Below are 24860 nucleotides of genomic sequence, written 5' to 3'. Positions count from 1 at the left end.
CTGCTGGCTAGGTTTTCTCCATTATTGAGACTGGGCAGCTTCTACTATAGCTTTCACCAGCTGCTACTAAAGCCTTGTCCACCCAACCTCTTCTTATCAAATGCTGCTTTACTTGCTTGTGTGACTGAAGAGGAGAGGCAGGGCAGTGTCTATTATTTTCTTGTGGATTCCAAGCTCCACATGTGCATTTTAAGCATGGTGGCACAACTGCACTAAACTCCTTCCCTCCCAAGCTATGAGGGAAAGGGAGGGAAAAGGCATCCATTTCCTGCATACAGGGGTGCACACACACACACACACACACGCACACGAATGTGCATGATGGTGCCTCTTGAAATTTGATGTTGGATGCCCCAGGGAACTGTTTACATTCCTTACTTTAGAGCGATGTCCCAAGGAACTATATAGAATATTATATGGTGCTTAACCAGAGAGCTAGCAGTGTGCAATTATTGGCCCATCATACTCTCTAAACAGCAACAACATCCTTTTCAAACCTGAACGTCAAGAACATCCGCATGGTGAATAAACATGTAGAGTTGTGTCCAATGTAGTACTATGTGAACATCCTTTAAGTGCAAGGATTTCTGCTTATGCCACAGAATGTTTTCTCCCTCTCCTACCTTCATTTCACTCCCAATTTGTTCTAGGAGTCCCCCCAACTCTATGGAGCAGATATAGGGAAGGTTCAGGGAAAGTGTGGGGAGAGGGTGGAAAGTCCTGTTGTGGAAGCAGGAATTCTTGTGCTGATAGGACATGATAGTTGAATACTGTCCATGGGAAACAGAAGTTCCTAGCGAAATTCCAGCTTAGTGTTCTGCCTGTGGCGTGTATACTCCAAACACCATTTCTCTGGGAGCCAACAATGTGCCAAAACACAAAAACCCGCTGGGAAACTTTGTGCCACTTTGCTGCTTCTGTGCTTATCCCATTTTAATCAGCAATAGGAAAATGAAGAATCTGTGTGCCTATTCTGCTGGGTTAGCTTCTGAATTAATACAAGCATCCTGTGTCTGAATTAATACAAGCATCACACACTTCCTGTGTGAATATTCCACATACATGAATTTTGACATGTTTATACACTTGGATGCTACAACCAGATCCCCTCTAGGTAAAGGTAAAGGTACCCCTGCCCGTACTGGCCAGTCTTGACAGACTCTGGGGTTGTGCGCCCATCTCACTTAAGAGGCCAGGGGCCAGCGCTGTCCGGAGACACTTCCGGGTCACGTGGCCAGCGTGACAAAGCTGCATCTGGCGAGCCAGCGCAGCACACGGAAACGCCGTTTACCTTCCCGCCATTAAGCGGTCCCTATTTATATACTTGCACCTGGGGGTGCTTTCGAACTGCTAGGTTGGCAGGCGCTGGGACCGAGCAACGGGAGCGCACCCCGCCGCGGGGATTCGAACCGCCGACCTTTCGATCGGCAAGCCCTAGGCGCTGAGGCTTTTACCCACAGCGCCACCCGCATCCCTGCAATCCCCTCTACAATGCAGCAAAAATGCACAATGACCACATTAGTTTAGTTATGCTCCATCTACAATTTCTACACTGCTTAGAAAGTACTTTGATTAAATAGTTTAAAACAAAAATAGCAAGAAATAGTAGTTCATCACATAGCTATCAACAGCAATCAGCATAGCAGCCAAATTGAAGTCCTTGTTTGGTGTTATTCTATCTTTGGAATAGACAGTGCCAGAGACAAAGAATAAGGAAGGCTTCACAGAGGGATCTGGTTGGCCATACTTGAAAACAGGATGCTGTGTGAGATGGATCTCAATCTAGTTCAACAAGGCTCTTTTTATGTTCTTAATCCATCTATCTAACGATTTCCAACATTCTCTGTGTCACACTCTTGAAACATTAGTCACACTTTTGGCATGACTAAGGGACACATTTCTGTAGATGAAAGAGTCTATGCAGACAGGGATGGACTCAGTTTTCATGAGCTTCCCTTGAGTAGATGGCAAAGAGCCTCCAATTTGGGAGACATATCAGAGGCAGCAAAAATTGCCCCTCTTCACCTCCTCCCACCCAAAGGCACTAGGGTTTCTCAATGTTCTTGTTAACCTTACAAAGGAAGGTTAATTTTGTGTTTGTTATTCATTCACACTAGGGAAAATAAAGCACTAAACTTTTTGACAAATTTAGCATGAGCAAACTCCCTTATAGTGGAGTGGTCTGGCCATCACCAACAGGGATAGGACACAGAGGGCAATGTATTTTAATACTCTTCTGGGTTAAAGCGTTAAAATCGAGATGTGGAAAATATGGAAACAACGAGGAGAAGCAGGATTGAGATTTGGAGATATGCTTCAAGGTCCAGGCTATGGGAAGTCCTGAAAAATTAATAATTATAATTTGGATGATAATTTGGTCTTTTTATTTTAGTTTTTTATTTTAATTGGATTATAATTTGATATGATAATTGGATGTTTTTTCATTGGAAAATTAATTAAAATGATTTAACAAAAAATAATAATAATACTCTTCTGGGACAACTTAACAGAGTTCCCCCCAGGAGCTCAGATAGGCTTAAGCTGAGACATAGTGACTGAGGATTTGGATCCACATCTCCCTAGGCACATCCAGAATCCCTCCCTCCACATAACGTATACCCAATCATAATGGCAGTCATTCTAATAGTACAATAAGAACATTATATTATTAGTCAGTTCTTCACAAAAAATGGAGAATTGGTCAGAATATAAAACTACAATCTTATCATGGAACTTTCAAAGATTTATTTTTGTCAAAGTGTATAAAACTTCAAGAATGAAAATTTCACCATCACAAGGATTCAACCATCTGTTAGCATGACCAATAGAATTTATTAAACATTGTATTTACAACTATTTACATATGCTTTAATAGGCAAATATTAAAATAGACAATGTACAATTTTTCATTGAGAGGCATTTGTAAGGGAGAAGCAGGACACTAAAAGGCTTGTTTTGAGACCACAATGTAAGAGCAGGTTTATAATCTTTTAAGATTTTAAACATAATACTCTTCATAGTAAGTCATAGGCATGGCATTACAGCAGCATAGCAAAAGACAAATGGCTCTAGGAAGTCAAAGTGTAATCCATTAAGCACTGCTGCAACCACACTGAAAGGGACACTCATGCAAATTCCTCTGAATGAATGGATGCTGTACAGAAGCAGTGCTTGGTGGATTGGCACCGTATGTTGCAATCATTTAGGTACCACACAGTAGGAAAAAACCTGAACTGAGCTAGCATGCAATACCACTCAGTCTCAAATCTTAACAGTTATGGTGATGGAACAAGTAGCTAAATCAAATACATGCCTTTTAAAAGAAAACTGCCTATACACTACACATAAGAAACAACAACTTTGGTCCAATAAAACATTAGACAAAACAGTTTTACAATTAAAATATCTATTTTTATACAGGGTTGAACGTTAAATACAAGATTATTTACAATTGCGCAATATGTATAAAATAAGTTATTTTTAAAAATGAAAACAATATTACATCTTTTCCAAAAAGAAAACTGTACAGTTAACCTATAAATTATATAAGATGAATAGACCCTCACTCCCCACATTCCCACAAGCGTGTAATATTTCCCACAGCTTGATGTTTTGTTTTTTGTAGGAGTTTAAGTTTAATAAAAATCATTAAAGTGAACATAAAATAGCAAGTGCTTTTCAGCAGATTTTTTTGTAACAGCTGCCAGCGCTGTTAAAACTTCAGTGAAAGATTTTTTTTTTTTTGTACATAAATAGCTCTGTTGGGAAGATGCTTTTTGGACCTAGGATCTAAAATAAATACCATTTGTAATAAATGGTATGCACATTTACAACATTGAATGAGATTTTGTGAAGCATTTTGATGTTATATATGGAAGATTGAAAAAGGATGTATTCCACATTAGTGCTATATTTTTAAACGAATTACATATATATTTCACAATGTTAAGCTGTAACAGACAGCAAAGAGATGCTAGCAGTCATATAGGCGTCAATTCAAAGTCATCATTAACATCCACAAGAGGAACATAGAATTCCTGAATTTCATAAATGCTGATGGATTTATAAGTTGCAGGATCAAGTTCTTGTAGTTTAAGCTGCCATTCCAGTCTCTGAACAGCGTTTAAAGCTGCTGCTTCATGTTGTTGCCTCATCAAGAGACATGTCTATTTCAAAATAAACAGATGAATAGTCAATTATTCTAAGTACACCTTAATGTGAACCACATACTGAATTCTCCAAGACAGGGACGGCGAATTTGACAGTCCACAGGCCAATCAAACCCCTGAGACGATTTGATCTTATACTTGTGAGCCTATTCATGTTTTGAATAGGGTTTTTATTTTTTGTAATTCTAGAGGCAATTAAATATTCCATAAAACAATGCTAGCACTTTTAATAAATCAACCCTAGAGCAATTAGATGCTAAAGCGTCAGCTCCTTTTACCTAAAGCTTTAAAATGCTGGCTATTCCTGCTTTAAGGGGGTCTTTAGAAAAAGATATTCATTCTGCACCATTTTCTTTTCTCAACTCTGTACATATGCAGTTCACTCTGAATTAGATCCAGTACTAAGCATGTGTAATTAAAAAGGCAACTTCCATGAACAGGACATCTGCTCATGAAAAGTATCCCCACCTAATTTTCAGGTATCCTCCCTTTACCCTCATCTCTCTGTGTCACAGCCCATCCCATTTAGCAGAGTCCCCTGAAAGATTTCTAGGTATTTTGGGAGAACTGCTGTGGAGAGGAGGTGGGGTGGGGAAGTCAGCTACTGCCAACCTTGTTACATGCACTTAATTCTGGGTCCAAGCCTTCTAGACATACACCATATATTCCATAGATGCCAATGGCATGATTTCAAAAGAATTCTTAAGGTGAATGGAAATGCTTCCATGTGCACTTCAGGGCTTCTCCATATTTTGTTCCCCACCCCACCCTTTTGGATGGATACACGGGATACACTAAGAATATCCTCCTGACACCTTGATATACATGAAGTCTACTCACTGAGTACTGGCTTCCTCATTCAGTGCAATATTAAGGCAGTTCCACAAATAAAATTGACACGTTTGTGATCCCTGCAAATTCCCTGAACTGAGAAACCCATGGAGGCAGGAACTCAGGTGTTGTTCTATTCCATACATGTGAGCAACTTAATGAATTAAGACATGTATTATCTATTTTCTCCTGAATTTGCTATGACACAAAGAATGTGAAGGAGTAGATGGCTTATTGCAGTTTTCTACTGAAAGATCTTTTTTGGAAAAGATCCAATAAAAGCACATACCTTTAATTTGTCGAATTTATCATCCACGTCCTGTAACCATGACATAAACTGTCGTGCATTAAATCGATCTCTAACTGATGTTTTGCTGTCATCGGTCTGGAAATCAAATGTATTAGAAATTATAGACAATGTTAATTATATAGTAATTTATTCCAATGCTAAAAATGGTAGACCCATATTTTTAAAATGTTAAGAGTGATGAAAAATAGTAGTTTGGATCCAAATGTGACCTTGTCTCCATTAGGTGCAGAAATGGGGAACCTGTGGCCCACCAGATGTTGGAACTACAACTCCCACCATCTCTGACCATTGGACATACTGGCTGAGGTTGATGGGAGTTAGCTACACCTGGAGGTCCACAGGTTTGCCGTTTCTGCACTAGCAGAAGGCCTCTTCCAGTCAGGCTGTTTCTGACCTAGTGTGGAGAGTGAAAAAAGTGATTCTCCCATGAGCCAGATTAAATCTGTTTACACAAGACTTTACACAAACTCTTTCAATATTTTTAAAAAGTTAAAAGTGAGAAACTTTCTTCTCTGCAGACCATGCAAATTTGTCTTCAGCATCCAGTTCTTCTATATAAGAATTCTAGCCTAATGTTTCCCACTAATTTAACTAGGACTGAGATTAGCCAAATAGAGTAATTTCTCCTCAACAGATTCCTTTTTAACAAATTGGTTTTACAATGGGTACCTTCCAAATGTCCAGCAAGGAAGATAATTTTAGGAACAAGTTGCTAGAAGTTTAGACAATTCAACGAACAATTTCATATGTGAATTCTTAAAGAACTCTAACAGTATGCTGTCTGAATCAGCAACTTTTAAAATTAGAATTAAATTTAAATACCATATTGGCCCGAATATATGCTGCACCCACATATAAGCCACACCCTTAAAATTCAAGGCTTATTTGCAGGTGTGGCCACCAAGCCGGTGCTGACACTCGGCGCCCCGCTCCCCAAGCCGGTGCTGGCCGCCCCCGTTCAGCGCGGTAATGCCAGGAGGCGGGCACACAGCGCACTCAAGAGCCGAGCGCCGGCACCGGCTTGGGGAGCTGGGTGCCCACCTACCAGCTGGTTGGTGGTGCGTGCACTCCCTAGCTGGGGGGGTGTGCGTGCGTGCCTCCCAGCTTTTTGGCGGTGCATGTGCTCCCTAGCTGGATGACCTGCGCATGCTCCCCCTCGCCAACCAGCTGGGAGGCAGGCGTGCCACTCCCCCCCCCCCCAAGCAGCTGGGAAGCGGTCGCGCTGCTTCCCCCCACCGCCAAACAGCTAGGGAGCGAACACTGCCAACCAGCTGGGAGGCGGATGCTGCTCCCCCCACTCCCGCCATCAAGCAGCTAGGGAGTGCGTGTGCTTCCCAGCCACTTTCAGCAGCATATGGTAAAAAGTCACGAATATAAGCCGCACTTTAACCTTTCAGGGTCTGAAATTGGGGAAAAGTACAGCTTATATTCGGGCCAATATGGTTAACTTTATTAGACTTAGTTACAGATAGGTAGCCGTGTTGGTCTGCCATAGTCAAAACAAAAAAAATTCCTTCCAGTAGCACCTTAAAGACCAACTAAGTTAGTTCTTGGTATGAGCTTTCGTGTGCATGCACACTTCTTCAGATACACAGATACAGGAGTGTATCTGAAGAAGTGTGCATGCACACGAAAGCTCATACCAAGAACTAACTTTGGTCTTTAAGGTGCTACTGGAAGGAATTTTTTTTGTTTTTATTAGACTTAGTTTGAAAAAGTAACTTCAGCCATGGGTTTATTTCCAAACCAAACCCTGAAAGCAGTCTTTTTAAAAATTTACCTGGCTGTCCATAGGCACATTATACACTTCAGCATCCAGCAGTACTGTGCATGCACTGAATGGTAAAGTCTGATTAGCTAAAGTTCTTGCTGCTCGATAATGGACACGCAATACTTCTTGCTCATTGGAAACAATAAGCTTTTCCTAGTTAAACAAAAAAATAATAATCAGAGTTTTAAAACACAAAATTTCATTAAAATATTATTTGATCATTGTTTTTCCTTTTCTGAAGTACACTTTCAAGATTTTTGAAATGTAATATTTCTATTAATTCTCTCTATTAATTCATACCAATAAACATGCACATTTACAGAGATCTCATACAGAAAATACTATGAGACTTGGCTTAGAAATCTAAGTAGAACTTTCAAAACTTCCCGGTAAGAATGGCTTCTTATATGAATTTCTTAGCACAGTGTAAACTCTCCTTTTCTTTAAAGGAATTCCCAGGTATATATAGGTTCTGATTGGAGATGCAAGTTTTTAACAACTTCTTAACAATCTACCATATTTTTCGCACCATAGGGCGCACCTAGTTTTTAGATGGGGAAATCAATAAAAAAAAATCTCCCCCCCCCAGCCCCAAAGAGCAGCGTACAGGCTACGCACAACCTCTCCCTGCCGGAGGGGTTGTGCGCAGCTATGGCACAAGCCAAGGCAGCGAGCGGGATGGATCGCGCTGGCTGTTTTGGCTTCCTCTTTAGCCCCGCGCAATCCCTCCCTGCCGGGAGAGGCTGCGTGGAGCTAAAGAAGCCATAGCCCCGTGCAGCCTCTCCCTGCCGGAGGGGTTGCACGCAGATATGGAGCAAGCCAAGGCAGCGAGCGGGATGGATCCCGCTGGCTGCTTTGGCTTCCTCTTTAGCCCTGCGCAATCCCTCCCTACCGGGAGAGGCTGCGCGGGGCTAAAGAAGCCATAGCCCCGTGCAGCCTCTCCCTGCCGGCACAAGCCTGCATTCGCTCCACAGGACGCACACACAATTCCACTCAGTATTTGGAGGGGGAAAACTGCATCCAATGGAGCGAAAAGTACGGTACATATTGTGCTTAAATCTTAACATGTAACAGTTTTTCTTCATTCTAATCCTTTCTCTTTAAAACGATAAAACTTTTAAAAGACTTGCCCATCTTTATACAGTCATCAGTCTACTGGGTGAAAATAAATGAATAAATAAACACCATCAGCCAAGATTTTATGGCACTTACCCTCTCAATACTGTGCTGCAAACGAAGTTTCATCCTTACAACTTCTTGTTGTCTAAACAGTTCTTTAAGCGGATCTGACAGTGAAGGAGGTGGTGTGATCTGTGAAAAAATTGTTCATGCAATATCATTTATATACAATACTGTATACATAAGCAAGAGCCATAACATAGTCAACTGGAGGAAAAAATTATGGTGCTTAAAATGTCACCGAATGCACATATTTGTATCACAAATACGGAATTAAATATATGAAGTTTACTGTGTTAACATGAAACATTGTTTGAAGAATCTTTATATATATGAAAGCAGCACATCAAGCAGATGCAAGTCAATGGACTGCATTCATATGTAACGCTAAACCATGGCATAGGACAAGTCTGTGTGAGCCTCGTCTATTTTTCCCTGGCACAGCTTGCAAGGAATTTGAAAGCTTGTTTCTGTTTCAGATTGACTTCTGAACCAGACAAACTGCAGTTAGTTTTAACAACTGTTTACAAAAACAAAGCCAATTTCAAATTGTAGTTTAAGAAGCTGGCTTACTTGAGTAAACCGTAGTTCATAATAACAGTTAATCTGCAGTTTAAGGTTCAGATGTAATGTTTAAACAGAAGTGGAAGCTTCCAAACTCCTTCACCTTTTGACAGCATTATCTGTCTTCTCCAAAAATCTGGCTAACAAGTCCTCCTAGCAACTTTCCAGTTGCATAATCACTAGAGCCAAAAGGGCAATGTAAAGTTATCTTGTAAAAAATGTGGAAAGCAAACTATGCTACTCATGAGTATTTTCTTGGCCCTTTTGGCATCAGCTGGTTGCATCAAAAATACATATTTGTTTTACATTTAATAAGAAAGTAGAAAACAGCAGCATAGCTATTCTCCTTACGCAAAAACATCCCCTTTCTCATTTAGTTTATGCAGAAAGTAAAATATACTATTGTTATGGGATGGGGACAGGGGGTGGCAAGGAGCATGCAGAACTATCAAGCAAAAAGTAACATGGTTGCAGCATGCTCCTACTATGCAGAATAGGAATCTGGTTCCATTAGCTTACACTGGAATGAACTGAACAGTTTAAGAGATTGCTGAGAGTATATAATTCACTCTATTAAAACTTAAATACCCAGATACTTACAGTTGGAATGCATATCTTGCTCAAAGGGTTGCCATCTAAGAGGTATGATCCATTGAAGGTCACATATTCATCGTAATACTGAGGCGCTTGAGGAATAACACTACACAGTAATTTACGCTTTTCTTCTATTTTCTTTCTTATGTGCAAATATTCAAAGTATGGATTTGCTCTCTCCGAACTGTATGGCTGGATCTCTTCTAGTTTGAGAGAGTCTACAATAGCTGCCAGAGACTGGTGAATTTTTTCTTTAGCTTGCATTAATGTGGGATTCACTTGCACAGGCTGAGGAACACGTGACAGCTTTCTTTTACGAGGATGATGCGCCTGAGCATCATCTTCCTCAGTCAGTCTTATCCTTCCTTTTATAGAGGAAGATGATTCAGAATCTCTTTCTGATATCTGAGGACAACCAGTAAGATTTTGCTTACTTTGATTAGCAAGCATATTTGCTCTGTTCCTTGTGATTCTTTGAGGAACTTCATACTGTTCTCCTTTATGGTCTTCTATTGCTTCTTCCAATTCTGACTTAACACTCGCACTGTACTTATGCACTTCATGTCCAGTTAATTGTGAATGGCTTTCCAAACAAGGTGAAAGGCACTGTTGCAAGTTTTCTTCCATTGAACTGTTTTCCATGCTGTCTATATTAAAAAGTTTTCTGTTATATTCATTAGCGATTCCTTTCAGCGCTCTGCCATTTAGATCCTGTAGATCTATTTCATTTTTATTACTTGTCATATGGGATGAATACAGGTAATCAGAATGGTCTTTTTCACCTGCAATCTGAATATCAATCATCCTGCTATCTAGCTCATCCACTTGTGATGTCTTATAAATGAGCTTACTGACTACAGAACTTGCATTAGGGTGTAAACGAGGATCATTTGCAATAAAATCCTTTTCAAAATGTTGTGAAATGTCTTTAGTGAAGCTTTCAGGATACACAGTGATTAGCACATCTGACTTTTTATTGTTTGATGGAAAGAAAGTTTTTTCTATCTTCTTTTTACTGTTTGTATCTACATCTAAGATTGAATTGGTAGCTTGAATGGCACTTTGTTGGTGTTTAACAACCAGAGACTCTTGGCTGCTAATATCTGGTATAGAACGCTTTGACATATAGACTGCATCTGTGATTGGCTGAATCCGAGACGAACAAGAAGACTGGAGAGAGAAAACAGCTGCAGATTCCGGTGATGTAAAATTTGCTATGTTTTCAGCATGATGAAGAAAAGGTTCAGAATTTTTCTGTTCTTTCAAGATTTTATTTTCAGAATTGTGTATGGCTGGGACAGTTGCTGCATCTTGCTCAAAGCCAGGAAAATTTGAACAGATGCACTCACTGCTCAATGAGTTAAATCTATCCAAAGGTACATCCCATGGTTTACTTGATGGAGTCGTATTCTGGCTGCACTGCTCCAAAGGTGTATGACTTTCTCCTGATGGGTTTGTCAGAGTAGCATTTTTAACTGCATCTGATGTAATATGCTTGTTGCTAGCAGATCTAGTTGGAGATGATGCAGAACTGGAATGCATGCTTGACATACCATTTTGGGAATCCTTCTCCAGCAAATTACAGCATAGTGATTCATGTTTAGGAGAAGGGCAACTATGACTCTGAACTGAAAGCAACGCACTGTGATTATTTTCTTCTGACACTCGGGGCTGCTTTGCATTTTCACAAACAACAGATGGCATACTACACCTTCGAACTTCTACAACCGGCCTGCACTCGTTTATAATAAGTTTAACATCCTCAACAGATGCTGATCTCACATAAGCTGGTGGAAACCTGTTTGGAAAAGGTGCTTTATTGCGCTCCGGCAACTCTGATAAACTATCAGTCTCATGATGAGCAGGTGATTTGGCACTAGGTAAAAATGGTGAATGTGAAAAAGACATTTGGGAATCAGATCCTTCAAGCATGAAGTCTGAATCATATTCAGTTATTGGTCTTGGAGGAGTCACTGTTGTATGGCAAGAATCCTCCGAACTAGCCACTGAAAGCATGGACACTGATCTGGATGTTAGCCCTGTCTTTTCACTTTGTGATCTGGGAGATCTACTTAAGCTGTTGTCCTGTAGCAGTGACAGTTTCCCACCAGCTGCTAAATTCTTTATGTCAACAGACTGCGATCTACTACTTGTAGCATCTTTCGGCTGCTTATCCTTCACACAAGTATCTGACAACTCAGAGCTTTTTGAACGAATCAGCTCTTTAGTTTTTGATTCAGTAAGCGGATGTTTTGTTTTGTCCTTATCTTTTATTTTGTTAAGTTCTGAACAGGATCGATTCTTCAATCTTTCTTTTTCTTTCTGTTTTATTTTTTCTTTGTGTTTTCTATGCCATTGTTCAATTTCCAGATCTTTAAGACTAAGCATTCTTTCAAAGCTTGTCTGCATCAAATCATCATTCAATAATCTCTTTTCTTTAGGCCGACTGTCTTTAGGTGCTGATGTTGGTTTTGACTTAAGCTTTTCAGTTTCAGGTTTTAGCTTAAGTACGCTGTTTGGCTGTATTTTATCTTTATGTTTGTCACGCTCTTTATATCTATCTATATCTTTATCTTTTTTATCTTTCTCTCTTCCATCTGGAGTTTTCAGTAATTCATCTTTTGGTTTCTCTTTCAAGGACAAGGTTTTTTCAATGCTACATTTCTTCTCTTCTGGAACATGCTTTATAGTTGCAACTGTTGAACTATCCCGATCTCTCGGTTTTTCTTTTTTCTCAGCTTCCTTTTCTTTTTTACCCTTTTCAATTTTTGAATAGTCAGCTTCCTTTTCAGAAACCTTGGATTTTCTCTCAATTCCAGGCTTTTCTTTGCATTCTGACAAGTATCTATCACTTTTTTCTTTGTCATGCTTTTTATCAAGTTTTTCTTTGATTTTTTCTCTGTCATCAAGCTTTTTAATAGTATTTATGCTTTTTAATTTGTCATTTTCTTTATGAGATTTTTCTGTTTGCTGAAAATATGATTTTTCTTTTGTCTTTTCTACATTTTCAATGGGGTCTGATCTTTCTTTTTCTGACTTATGTTCACATTTTATTTTTTTCTCTCTGTCTAGATGTTTTCTTTCTACTTTTTCAGTAGCAGAATTCCGCTTCTCCAGCTTTTCTCTATGTTCCTTTGTGGGTTTTTCCTGTTTCTCAAAGTCTGTTTCTTTCTCTACCAAAGATACATTAGTAGCTAAATCCCTACCACCTAAACAAAACAATTCTGTTTCTTTATCAATGAACATGTCTTTTTCTTCCTTTGTATCTTTTGCTTTTTCCTCCTTGTCATTTTCTTTTTTATTTTTCTCTCTCTCCTTTTCCTCTCTAAAATTTCTATCTTTTTGAAAGTTTTTCTCTTTCACATATTTGTCTTCTTTCATCAGACCTTTTTCCAGCTTAGATTTTCTCTCAGAGGTTTGAGATTCATGATCCAAACTTGATATATCCTCTGCTTCATCACTTTTAAAAAAGTTCTCTTTCCAAAACTCTCTATCAAACTCAATATTCCTTTGGGCCTCCTTAGAACTCTCTCGATGCTTGTTTTTTTCCTTTTCTCCATCCTGCTCCTTTTTGTGCTTATCCTTTTCTTTATGTTTCAGTTTATGCTTCTTAAGTGCTTTCCCCTCCTTATCTACTTTTTTCAAGGTACATTCAGAAATTTCAAAGGATGAGCTATTGTGTTGTTCCTCCTTAAGTTTAGGACTGGATTTTTCACCAAATTCAGAAATAAATTCTTTCTGATGTTTACTTTTGTCTTTGTGCTTGTAGGATTTGCCACTGGAGCTTTCCAGTACAAACTCAGAGTCTGTATTATGATCATACTGCACTAATTCAGATTGTGATGTTACGTCAGACCCTCCTGGAGATAAACATGTTTTAACATTTTCTTGTTTAAGTGGAGTTGACTGCTTTTCAATTAATCCACATGGGTGCTTGGGGGATCTGCCTGCAGTAATATGGAGTAAGGGCAAAGAAGAATCCTCTTTTGAGTTAAAAGATTTTCGAAAATTCTCTTCTTCTCTGCTTTTGTCTAAAGATTCTAATACAGAAGCACCCAGGTTTAGCACTCTGGAATTCTCTTTTTCAAGTTTTAATTGTTGGTTCTCTTTATTTTTGCTTTGATTTTTTAGTTTTCTTTTAACTTTTCCTTTCTGTTTATATTCACTAAAAGCATATTCTTTTTTAATCTTTGCATCGGAATTTGAAGTTTCTGTGACAGAACACGGAGAAGAGATTATCTTTTTGTCCTGAAGAATGTCTTCATCTGAACTTTCAGAACTTGAATATAAGACTCTGGAAGGCTTCTGTTTCTTATTTTTAAATGATTTTGGAAATGTTACCTTTTCCTGTTTAAGAAATAGGTTACTCTGTTCTATTTCAGATTCATCCTCTTTTCTCAGATCTTTCCTAGGTATATGTCTGTCATCAATCATTTTCTTAACTTCATCTTCATCATCATCTTTAAACTCATATTCATCAAGAGCAGATGAAAATGATGCCTTATTGGGAATGTGCTTGCTGTCTAGAGATTCTTTCTCTGTCTCAGAATCCATAGTCCCATCTATACTGGAAGGATTTACAGACGGTGTCTCTTCAAGATCTAGAAAAGAAAATGAAAAGAGTCAACAAATATATTCATTTATTTACTATTCATGACAGTGAATATTACTTTTAAAATGACGTGTATGTTACATGTGTTTTATCTCTTTTTAACCATCTTTTAAATGTTTTCTGGAACTGGATCCCACAGTTTAACTACATACTGTGTGAAGAAGTGCAAAAAAGTTCATTACAAGTAAAGGCTTTGGGGTGGGTGTTTAGGTGTTGCTGTTGTCTCTTGGGGTTTCTTGTCAAGCTGTGTAGATAGCAGTTGAAATATATATAGGAAATCACACACTTTTACAGAGTGGACAGATCACCTCTACAATAGCTCATTTTATTTGATATGTAAAATAACTTTTCCAAAGAGCAGCGATTGAAACATGCTTATTAAAATATATATATAATTAGGCTTGTTTTATATATATATATATATATATATATATATATATATATATATAAAATATATAATTAGTCTTCTATGAAACTCTGTTTTTAAAACCTGGAAAACTACAAAAAACTTGCTGGTTAAATCCCAAAGGGCTTGGCAAGTTTTTAGTTTGTGTCTACCTGGCCCATGTGAAGGACATCCAAATGTTAATTGGAAGTGTGTAGGAAAGGAATAAATATGCTTTATTCGTAAACACGCCCAGCTATTGTTATGGGGGGCCCATAAGAGATGAACAGTGTAATCCTGTGCATATCTAATCAGATGTAAGCCCCATTTAGTCCAATGTGAGGATCAATCAGCAAAATGATTAATCAAAACTAAGCTGAGGACAAAGTTGTAGGAGATAATTTCACAGAACCATGTCTCTGCAAATTACTTTGTCCCGTAAAACTCAGTGGGAGGTCACTGAGAGGTATAACTGTACTTATCTGCAAGGATCCTATTTTCTGTATATGCACACCAATATGAAAGTCTGTGTATTATCTATACACACTTATGTATAACTATAAAAGTACAATTAAAAGGTTTTTTTCTGACCTGAACAACCATCGTCATCATCAGAAATAGGAACTTCTCTTTTCAGTAACCGCCCTAGTTCTTCTGTATCTGCTACATCAACAGGCCTTTCTCCTTGTTTATTAGCCTGAAATGGATTTCCGCCATGTCGGAGCAGCAATTTCACAATCTGAAACATTAGGTATTTAAGTTTATTAGACATTAATTAACATTAAAAACAGGCCTTGGGAGGTGATTAGATTGTAAACAGACACCTGTTTTTTAAAAGCATCTCACTCTGTAAAATGCTATATACATGGATGACATTATATACCAGTAAGTAAATCAGGGTAGGACAGCAGTGCTGAAATCCACACATAACACACTCCAGAACAGTACACTGATTTATTTTGACTGCTCTAAATCTGTGGATTGGTGCCAAAGATAAAAAAATTAAGCAACACAGGAGATTAAACTCTTGTAACATATTTTACAAAGCAATCTTTTCCTTAAGTTCTGTTGACTGAGAGGCTATAGTGTTTGGCAGAAATCAAGATATGACACTGGCATGCCAGTGCTGCTGGCAGAATACCCAAATATGCTGAACGAACAGCTCTGCCAACAAAGATATGCTGATGGAATGGCCAGAACAGGATGGAGTCATGAACAGGACAGAGGTGGATCAAGGGTAGAGGACATTTACACCATGTTCCTTACCATCCCTGTACCTAACTATCTGCTTGGTAGCCATAGGTCACCAGGAATTCTATGGAGAAAAGTTAATGGGCTGGTGGAGAAGGGATGGATTTCAGCATTCTCCCTCTGCCAGTCTGCTTTGTTTCTGCTTTTCAGGGCAGGGGAACCCATCCCTCAGCAATATCTCTTCTTTGTTAGATACTTAAAAAATAAAAACTGGCCTGCTGAGAAGCTGGTATCCTGAATTTTCATGATGGCCATAGAGATGGGAATTTTCCCATCTCTTGTGACCAGCATGGAAATGCAGACTACAACTGTCGTCACAGGCTGGTAAAAAATGGCAGGCTAAATAACTTGGGCATATTTACACATTGTTCTGTAGTCCTCCAGACTGCTGCCATGTTCATGTTGATACTGGAACTTTATACCAGCCCCAGACCTGGTGCAAAAAATTGCTGTCTCACTGAGGAGTTGGGTGTGTTGTTTAAGCCACCCTTTTATCAATGACTGCCCCTGCCAATCTCACCATGGCAGAACATTGTACTTCAGAACCCAATAACTGTACACCACTGCCAATATATAACACCCACAGAGAGTGGCTACAACTGAAACAGAGTGCATGATATGGGGCAGTATCTCAGAGCTCACACATAAGTCTTCTTTAAGTCTCTCTATATAAAATGTAAGTAGATCCTGCTGGATTAGGCCAATGGCCCATTTAGTCTAGCATCCTGTTCTCACAGTGGCTGGCCAGCTGCCTGTGGGAATCCCTCATGCAGGATCTGAGCACAAGAGAACTCTCCCCTTCTGTGGTTCCCAGCAACTGGTATTCAGAAGTATTACTGCCTCCAGATATGAAAGCAGAGCATCATAGCATAGACAGGAGATTGGCTGGTGAAGAGGAGGAGGAGAGTAACTGTCAACAGCCTGTGTTTCTTGGTTTGGGGCACAAGAGGGCAGCATAACCCACTATGCCATAGATCACCACTACTGGAAGAAAGAGAGAACATCATACCAAACTGCTTGTCTCCAGAACACCAATATGAACTTTAAAGATGTGTTACCACTATGCAAACTATGCACACTGCACATTACAAGTGCTTCAGATTCCAGATACAAAACACCCAATACTCTACTCCAACAACTGGGTCTGCCAGGACAAAGCAGCCCATCCAGAAATGCAAGAGAAGGTGGCAGCCATGCTATGAAGTGTAACTGTTATAACTGTCACCCATGTCTTCCTCCCACTTTGTTATATGTGAATAGCATTTCTTGTCTGAATTGTTTTGCTTTAGTACCTCTTACACCTCCCTCCTCAACAGCAGGAAGCAGTGTCTTCCACACACAGAGAAAGCACTCGTCCCTCCCACATGCAGATGATGATGAAGAAGAAGAGTTTGGATTTGATATCCTGCTTCATCACTACCCTAAGGAGTCTCAAAGCAGCTAACAATCTCCTTTCCCTTCCTCCCCCACAACAAACACTCTGTGAGGTGAGTGAGGCGGAGAGACTTCAAAGGAGTGTGACTAGCCCAAGGTCACCCAGCAGCTGCATGTGGAGGAGCAGGGAATCGAACCTGGTTCACCAGATTATGAGTCCACTGCTCTTAACCACCACACTACAGATGAGCTCTCTGTTGATGAAGGCCAGGCACTCTGCCCCAAACATTGCCATTACTGGCCAAACATTCATAAGCGTAACATCCCTTGCAAACAGAGTTCTAGTGAAACCCCCCAAAGGGCAAGTATATGCAGTCTCCCCCACTCCTGCTGAGGCATTTACGCTGGCAGAACACTCAAGTGGCATCATTTACTCTTCTCTGTCACTTACAAACACCTATTATGCAACCAGGTTCAGGGTCTATGCTTTCCAGCAGCTACCCACTGCCTCTATGTCCCCACTCCCCAATTTTCTGCTGCTTGCTCCTCTACAGGTACAGGATCCACCCCACACTCTGTTCTATGGAAACCATGAAGGAGGCCCACCACCTAAGAATGCTCCCTGCTATTCCTCTACAGGGGTTGATAATCTACCAGTTCCAGGCAGGCTTCTGCACCTGGGCAAGCTTCATGATAGACAGTGATGCTATAGGTGCTCCTAACAAAAAGTTAATGCCACAGGAAACACTTCAACTGCTACCATGTTGTCAAGCAGTTGCTGTCAAGCAGAGGCCCCCTTTCTCTCTGCTCACTCAGGTTCCCTTGTTTGTCAGGCACAGGGATAACTGCTGACACCAGGATGAATGAAGCACTCAGTTGGAGAAATGGAGAGCGGGGTAATGAGGGCTGCTGGGATGCTAAATGAGGAAGAGGGTAGATTGATCATATGAGTTGCAGGGGGTGTGGTGAGCTGGTTGGCTCACCCATGCAGGAGCCAGGCTCTGGGTCCATGCAGCACTCTTCCCAATTGGATTGGGTGTTCCCTACCTTTCTTATGGTCAGGATGAGTATTATCTACACTAGCCTGGCAGTGACTATCAAAGGCTTCAGACAGGGAGCATTCCCAGTTCCATCTGGAGACGCTGGACACTGAACCTGGGACATTCTGCATGCAAAACAGATGCTCTACTCTCCTTCCCTTGAACATAACCCATTTCAGCCAGTTAGGACTCCCCCTGTAGCACTGGTGCTACTGGAATCTATAAACTGGTGCTAAATTTGGGGGCAGCGAAGAGACAAATGCACCATGATGTGTCTGATTTCTGTCTGGTGCTGTACACATTGTGCTGTGATGCAAAGATATGTGCTCAGGGTGTGCCCACATTATTGTGAGTTCACTGGCTCCCTCAGCACATTTCTGGCATACTGGTGTTGTTGCCAGCATAACTTGTTTGAGGGTCTTTCTAGGGTCACTGGGGCACTACGTGTTTTCCCTGCTGTTTTTGAATGTTTTGAGGTCTCCCTTTTTCCTTTTGCTCCTAGGCTGAACCAGTATAAGATGCAGTGGCAGTTCCACTGGTGTGCTGGAAGTCCCCCAAGTTAGTGTCTAGAAATCCTCTGTAGATTTTGTTTAGTTAGTTTGGACCACTGTATCTATATGGGGATTGCTTATTTACTGCATGAATGGTACATACTTTTCTATGTCCGCTACTTGCAGAATCATGAAGTGGAGTATCATCATCTAGTCCTTGAGTATTCACATCTGCCCCTGCTGCTATTAAGACCTTAGCAACATCATAATAGCCAGCATTGCAAGCTTCATGGAGAGGTGTCCAACCTATTACAAAAGAAGTCCAAATATGAAGGATGTATGTGTGTATAATTCAAAGATAATGCAGTTTGATTTGTTTTGCAAAGACTGATACACACTTTTAAAATTTTAATAGGAAATCATTCTTTTATTCCTGCAGGTACAACCATTTAAAATGTAGTGTTTTGCTATGTGGTTTGTTAAGTTAATTAAAATTCAAACAGCAATGTTTTCAGTTTTGTGAAATATTGGAGTTGATATGTACTAGCTCCAGTCACTGCCCAGTCACTGGCTTTTTTCTTCTCCTCAAGTGAGCAGAATAAACTAGGAAAGTCTTGGTTTCCCTTGAAATCCCAATCAGGGATTTGGCTTTGTCACCTTCTAAGAAGCCAATCTTCAGTTGTGCCTTGTTATTCGTTTGCTGATCTTTTTTGTGAAGGTGCAACAAACCACAATTCCTTGTTTGGACATAAGGGGAAGCCAAGGATTCCAGGTTCAGTTATCCTGCTTGCACCAGGCTTGCAAAGCTGAGCGATCAGGAATTGTCTGCTAACACACTGCTCATTTACAGTAAACCATAATAAGCCAGAAAGTCCGGCTTATTACATGTTAACTTAGCCACTTCCTTTGAAAGTAGAAGTGCCATTTTTAGCTATTGTGGCAAACTGACATTGACAAACCTATCTTCTGAAGTACTGGCACACTAAAAAAATAATATAGTTTACCATCATGAATCAGGAAAACTCACGAGCAAATTTGTAAAGAAGGTGTCCAGAAGCTATAGAAAAAAATCCTCAAATCTCACACTAGAGTAAACATTTCACACTTTGAAATTATACATGCTGCTCTTCAAAGGGAATATTAAAATTTGCATGCCACACCGATTACCATGTAAAGAAGCATGTGCCTGTCACTGAACATAAAACAGTAATGCCAAAACCTTCAACTCCTCAGTACAGGCTGTTTGTTCTATAGACCAATAACAAACAGCAAGTTATTCAAGAGTCATTATTTCATATATCCTAATTGTAAGAGAGACCAGAGAGTCTTATATAAACTGATTACTCGTCAAACTTACCTGCAAAATCTTTTACATTCACATTTGCACCTTGACTGATTAACTCTTTAACTTGTTTAATGTCGCCTCTAATGGCTGCAGTATGTAAGGGGGTTTCCCCTCGTTCATTTCTTTTGTTAACTTTGTCTTTTTGTCGTGATGAAGAGCTTGGTGTTTTCTTTTGTGTTGGTGTTGTCTGCAGAGGATGATTTAGACTGGGATCTACAAATTAAAATTCAAGACAAAAAATACTTAAAAAATTTCTGTCATAGTGAATAAAATTTGCTTGACTGAAGTCCTCTTAAAATCTCATTTTTTTTCTTGTGGGTGGCAGGCTGTGTGTGTCATGTCATCTGTTAATAATCTATTCAAATGGTGAGGGAAAATCCATTGAAGAAAGGACTAACTGGATCCCAGCATCAGCTCCAAAAGACAGCTAGCAAACTGATTAATTTCCCAGTTAACAAAAACTCTGGACTAGGTGGTTCCCTAGGCCATGATATGTTGCAATAGCTTCATGAAACCTGGAGGTTTTGGTCTTTGATACACTTGCATCACAAAAGGGTCGTTCCCACCATCTCCTTATTATCTTGCAGCCGTAACAGGACCTGAAGCCATGTCAATCGGGCTATACATGTATACTGTATCCAGGGAATTATGCAATGTATGTCTACTTTCCCCTATGCCACTGAGCCAATAAACTCCTCCTCCCACACCAAGCTGCTATTAAGTCCTGGGAGAAAAGCTCTTATTGGTTTCCCCCCTGGGGCCAATGGCAACTTGGGGGTGGAGTTTTCACAGAGCCTGTGGCAGAGGAGGAAAATGTTAGACCCCCTTTCCCCATGGTCTTGATACAGGGCCCCTGCATCTGTATCTATACACACAGAGGAAGTGACTGCTTGGTAGTACCTGGACTGTTGTCTCTGGCAGTCATCTGCATAAGAAGGGCCATCTGCTTGCGTTCTGATAGTGGGTAACCAAACAGAATACTAACAGGTGCTGCTTTCTTATTTCCAGTTTCCTTTTTCATTTTCTTCTTCTCTGGGACTTCTTTCTCTGGAAATATCAGCAGATCACAGTAAGAACAAAATACTGCCAATTATAGCACATTCAAGAGAAAGCACAGATATACAGACTGGAGAAGTATATCATTTTACACACTCCCTCTGACGTTACTAAATTGCTTTCCTCTGCAAATGGAAAGAATATATTAGCAAATCTTCTCTTGAAAATATTTAGGTTACCTAAGTTGAGTCAGTGTGAGGTAGTGGCTAAGGTTGGCTTTGTGGAGGAGTTGGGTTGAGCAATTAAGTTCTCTGTGTGGCACTGGACAAGCCAATGACCCAATATGCATGTTAATGCTAAGCCAAACTGGCTAAATGTGATCATGTAGGTGTATAGGTACTCACGGTAGGGGGAAAAATGTCACAGCTAACAGCACACATTGAACAAATCTTGGCTACAATTTGTGATTTGTCTAGAGTAGGATAAACCACAACACTAAGTTTGGACATGATACTAAGCCAAACCTTTGTTTAGCTTCAGATAGCATGTCAGCAGTAGGACTGGGAGAGGAGGGAGCCATGACTTTTACTATGAGTATCTACACACTGTGTTTGGCTTAGTGTTACATGAGAACTGAGCCAATACTTCACAGAACAGTTGTGAGGCCACTCTAACAAACAAACTAGATATGATTTTGGCATGACCTCTAAGTCAGACTTAAGTCAACACTCAACTCGTACAAATTGGGATAGGTAAAATAAAAGGGGGAAGATCCCTTGAATGGTAAAGTCCAGTTTAAAGGAGACTATGGGGATGCCGCGCCCATCTTGCTTTCAGGCGGTGTTTGTCCACAGGTAAGGCAATCTTATTTTAAGGCAACCATAGTTGGGATAAGGCAATCTAAAGTGCACATGGTGCATGGAAGTTGCAGAACTACTTTCAAGTATGTGCTTCTTTCTTAAAATCGTTCCCCCCTAGCTTTTTCTTCAGCTAAGCCTCCAAAACTAGAAGTAACTTGATCAGGAAAGAAACAGCTGGGGAGAATTGTTTTCAGAAAAGACAGCAGTAAAGGGCTATCTCCTCCATTCCCCATGCAATAAAATAGCACTTTATAAGTATTTTACATTACTTGTGTCGAGTCAGCCATTGTTACATATAGTTTAACCCTAAGCTCCTTAAAGGAAGTGATATAACCCTAAAATCAAACAGAATACTTTAGAAAACACATGCAGTCTAAAACTCACCTTTATGTTCCTAATACTGAATAAGCATATACTTACAGTAACCTCAATTCACAACCATAGTAAACCATATCTTCTCTCTGCTAACACAGAGGGAAAACAAACCACAATTCTTGGCTTTGTGTCATATGTGAACCAGGGACCATGGTTTGTTTCACTTCCAAACTATAATCTGTAGCAAAGTTTTCTTACTGGATTAACGATTGGGGTTTAAGAAAGGGATCATGGGTTTGTTTCCTCTGAGTACTAGCAAAGACACGTGGATTGGGCCATAGGATATTCAGATAAAAAAAACTCATACTAGCAGACATCCCTGTACTCTTACTGTGGGGGTGTCTTGATATATGAATAGAATTTAGAATTTAATGATCAAAAAATGGAACCCCTACTTTATTTTTACTTCTGAGGTAAGATTTGTTAGAATGACAGAAGTGTAAATGCTGCATATTAACATACTCTCCCATTTCAAAATGTCTACATATTTCAGACAAAGTATTTGATTATATTTAAAGAAACACTAAAAAAAGTTTTTTAATGCCCCATATGTTTGAGAAATTTAGGCTCTGACCACAGCATTCTCCTTTCTAAACATTTTCACTCAGAGGTCAGTGTTTTTCCCCCCAAATTGATGTGTCTACAGTAACAGCTGCAGTTATAGGTCACACATGTAATAAAAACAATTGCTGAAACCCTGTATAATGTAATAGGAAATGGGCTAGAATATGTCTCAGACTATACAGGTAATTGTATTTTTTCTAAAGAGTTTATACTGCAAGTTAATTAAAATTGTTATCTTAGCATTAATTTTCTCAACCTCTCATTTTGTTTTTTTACTCAGTAGCAGATGGCACATTGGGGCTGTGTTGCTTACCTGACCTCCGCCAGCTGCATCGCTGTTTACTGGGATGGAGTGAAGGGACTAGTCAAAGGTGAGGTGCAAACATGCCTGCAGAAATGTTGGATTGCCTCTGCCAGCACACTGAACTTCCTTCCGCTTTGCATCTTCCGCTGCTAGTATACAGCAACAATAGCAGCAGCTGGATGGAGGTCAGGTGAGCAGGGCAACCCCATTCAAGTACCACCCAAGCTACTGTCTTCACTTATCCTTCTTTATTAAGAAACCAAAATGAATATCCACATCATACCCTTATAAGCCTCTACTTTTATATGTAAAGTGTATTAATTTGAGATTCACTGTGCAGAAAAAAATGGATTTACCATGTTTAAAATTACTGAATGCCTTGTATGCACTGATTTTGTAATTTTAGAAAAAGGAAGTGTTCATACTTGTTTGGCATGATTTCTTGATTGTTTTCTAGGAAAAACATTTGCCAGATTTAACTCTCAGTTTACAATGGATTCTAAATACCTATATCATCTGTTATAACAACTAAAAATATATCTAATACAATAATTGCAAATATTTTGAAAATTATCTTAGGGTGACAATCAACTAAGTCATACTTAGAGTAGGCATAATAAAATCAATTTACTTAAGGGTCTACTCTGGATATGACTTGGCTGGATATCATTCATTCACATTCACACACACACATACACACACACACACATTTACTTGTTGTGCATTACTTTTTCCATTTGTCTTTTAATATAATAATTATTCAGCATAAAGCATTTTCTTCCTAAAGAAGTTACTGTGGTTACCACATGGTAGCTGCCATCTTCCAACACAGATGTGAAGGGATTTTATTAACAGGAAATAATATTCCTGTACATGCTTAAGTTTGATGGTCATTTTAGATTCTCCACTGAAAAGTAACACAAGCTAAGCCTATATTAACACATAAAGTATTTGCAAGGAGATTTATAGGCACAAAAAACAACTAATGAAAACTACTGTAAATATGTGAATAGGGAAAAGTGCAGCTATTTTAAGTATACCTGATAATGCATTTACCTGAATATGTCCTGTAAGTAGATATTAATCTCTCCCCCCAGTTTTCATTTGTATGTCCTGGATCTGAATCTACAGAGTGAAGAAGACATGGGAGAAAAGGGGTGGAGGAGAGCAAGGAAGTGTGGCATACAATATAGATATATGGACATGCCACTTTTTTGTTATTCCTACAGAATCCTTATGCTAGCTTTACAGTGCTGTTAAATAAATGCCTAGAAAATTAAGAATTCACACCATTGCTAAACAGTCTAAAGCAGTAACAAATTGTGATTTTACAGGGAAATATTGCAGAACACTTGTAGAGAACATACTGTACTTCACCATAGAAGTTCTTCAGTACATGATGGACAAACATCAGAATGAAACAACTATGTAAGAGGAGTCTGAGATTCACAACATTTTAAGAATTCCAGAGCATATGCTTTACAGCATGTTTCAACAGAATATTTTTTGTTATTGTGGAATATAATCCAGAGATGGATGGAACTATTAAAGTTTGCCCGTCCCAGGTCTCAGAGGAGGTAGACCTCAGGCTGTGTATGCACAACATTTTATTCTAAAAGCAATGGAGACTGAGTATTTGTTTTTTTCTTTGTAGTCCATACAGAATCTAGATCTATTGCATATTTTTGGCCACTGAAAAGTGCTTCTTGATAAACTGGTTTCATTCAGAAAATAAAAGCTCATTGTGAATTGATTCTGCATTACCCTGCCGCTAGTGTATAAATAATAAAACACATGAAAACAAATGTAGACAGTTCTGGCAACTGGAAGTGTTTCTACATCTGC

At 39.5% G+C, this 24860-nt stretch overlaps 1 protein-coding gene across 6 annotated transcripts in view; it reads right to left on the bottom strand.

The window, feature by feature from the left end:
• Positions 1-2722: 2722 nt before the first annotated feature.
• The window catches only part of ANKRD12 (ankyrin repeat domain 12), a 51804-nt gene continuing 29666 nt past the window's right edge, over positions 2723-24860 (bottom strand). For 5 of the 6 annotated variants that reach the window (XM_077933158.1, XM_028737343.2, XM_077933156.1 and 2 more), the window contains 10 exons: positions 24072-24140; positions 20817-20963; positions 19929-20129; positions 18735-18877; positions 15007-15154; positions 9425-14019; positions 8294-8392; positions 7091-7234; positions 5290-5385; positions 2723-4166 (listed from right to left, as the gene is read on the bottom strand). In XM_077933158.1, coding sequence (XP_077789284.1) covers positions 3981-4166; positions 5290-5385; positions 7091-7234; positions 8294-8392; positions 9425-14019; positions 15007-15154; positions 18735-18877; positions 19929-20129; positions 20817-20963; positions 24072-24140 — 5828 coding nt within the window. In that variant the 3' untranslated portion in view covers positions 2723-3980. The remainder of the gene's footprint in view (positions 4167-5289; positions 5386-7090; positions 7235-8293; positions 8393-9424; positions 14020-15006; positions 15155-18734; positions 18878-19928; positions 20130-20816; positions 20964-24071; positions 24141-24860) is intronic. The other variant, XM_077933159.1, reaches the window with a different exon arrangement.

This window comes from Podarcis muralis, chromosome 8 (genome assembly GCF_964188315.1).
Source record: "Podarcis muralis chromosome 8, rPodMur119.hap1.1, whole genome shotgun sequence".
In the NCBI taxonomy this organism is placed as follows: domain Eukaryota; kingdom Metazoa; phylum Chordata; class Lepidosauria; order Squamata; family Lacertidae; genus Podarcis; species Podarcis muralis.
Note: the sequence above shows the minus strand (reverse complement) of the source record. Positions and strands in the feature narration are given on the sequence as shown.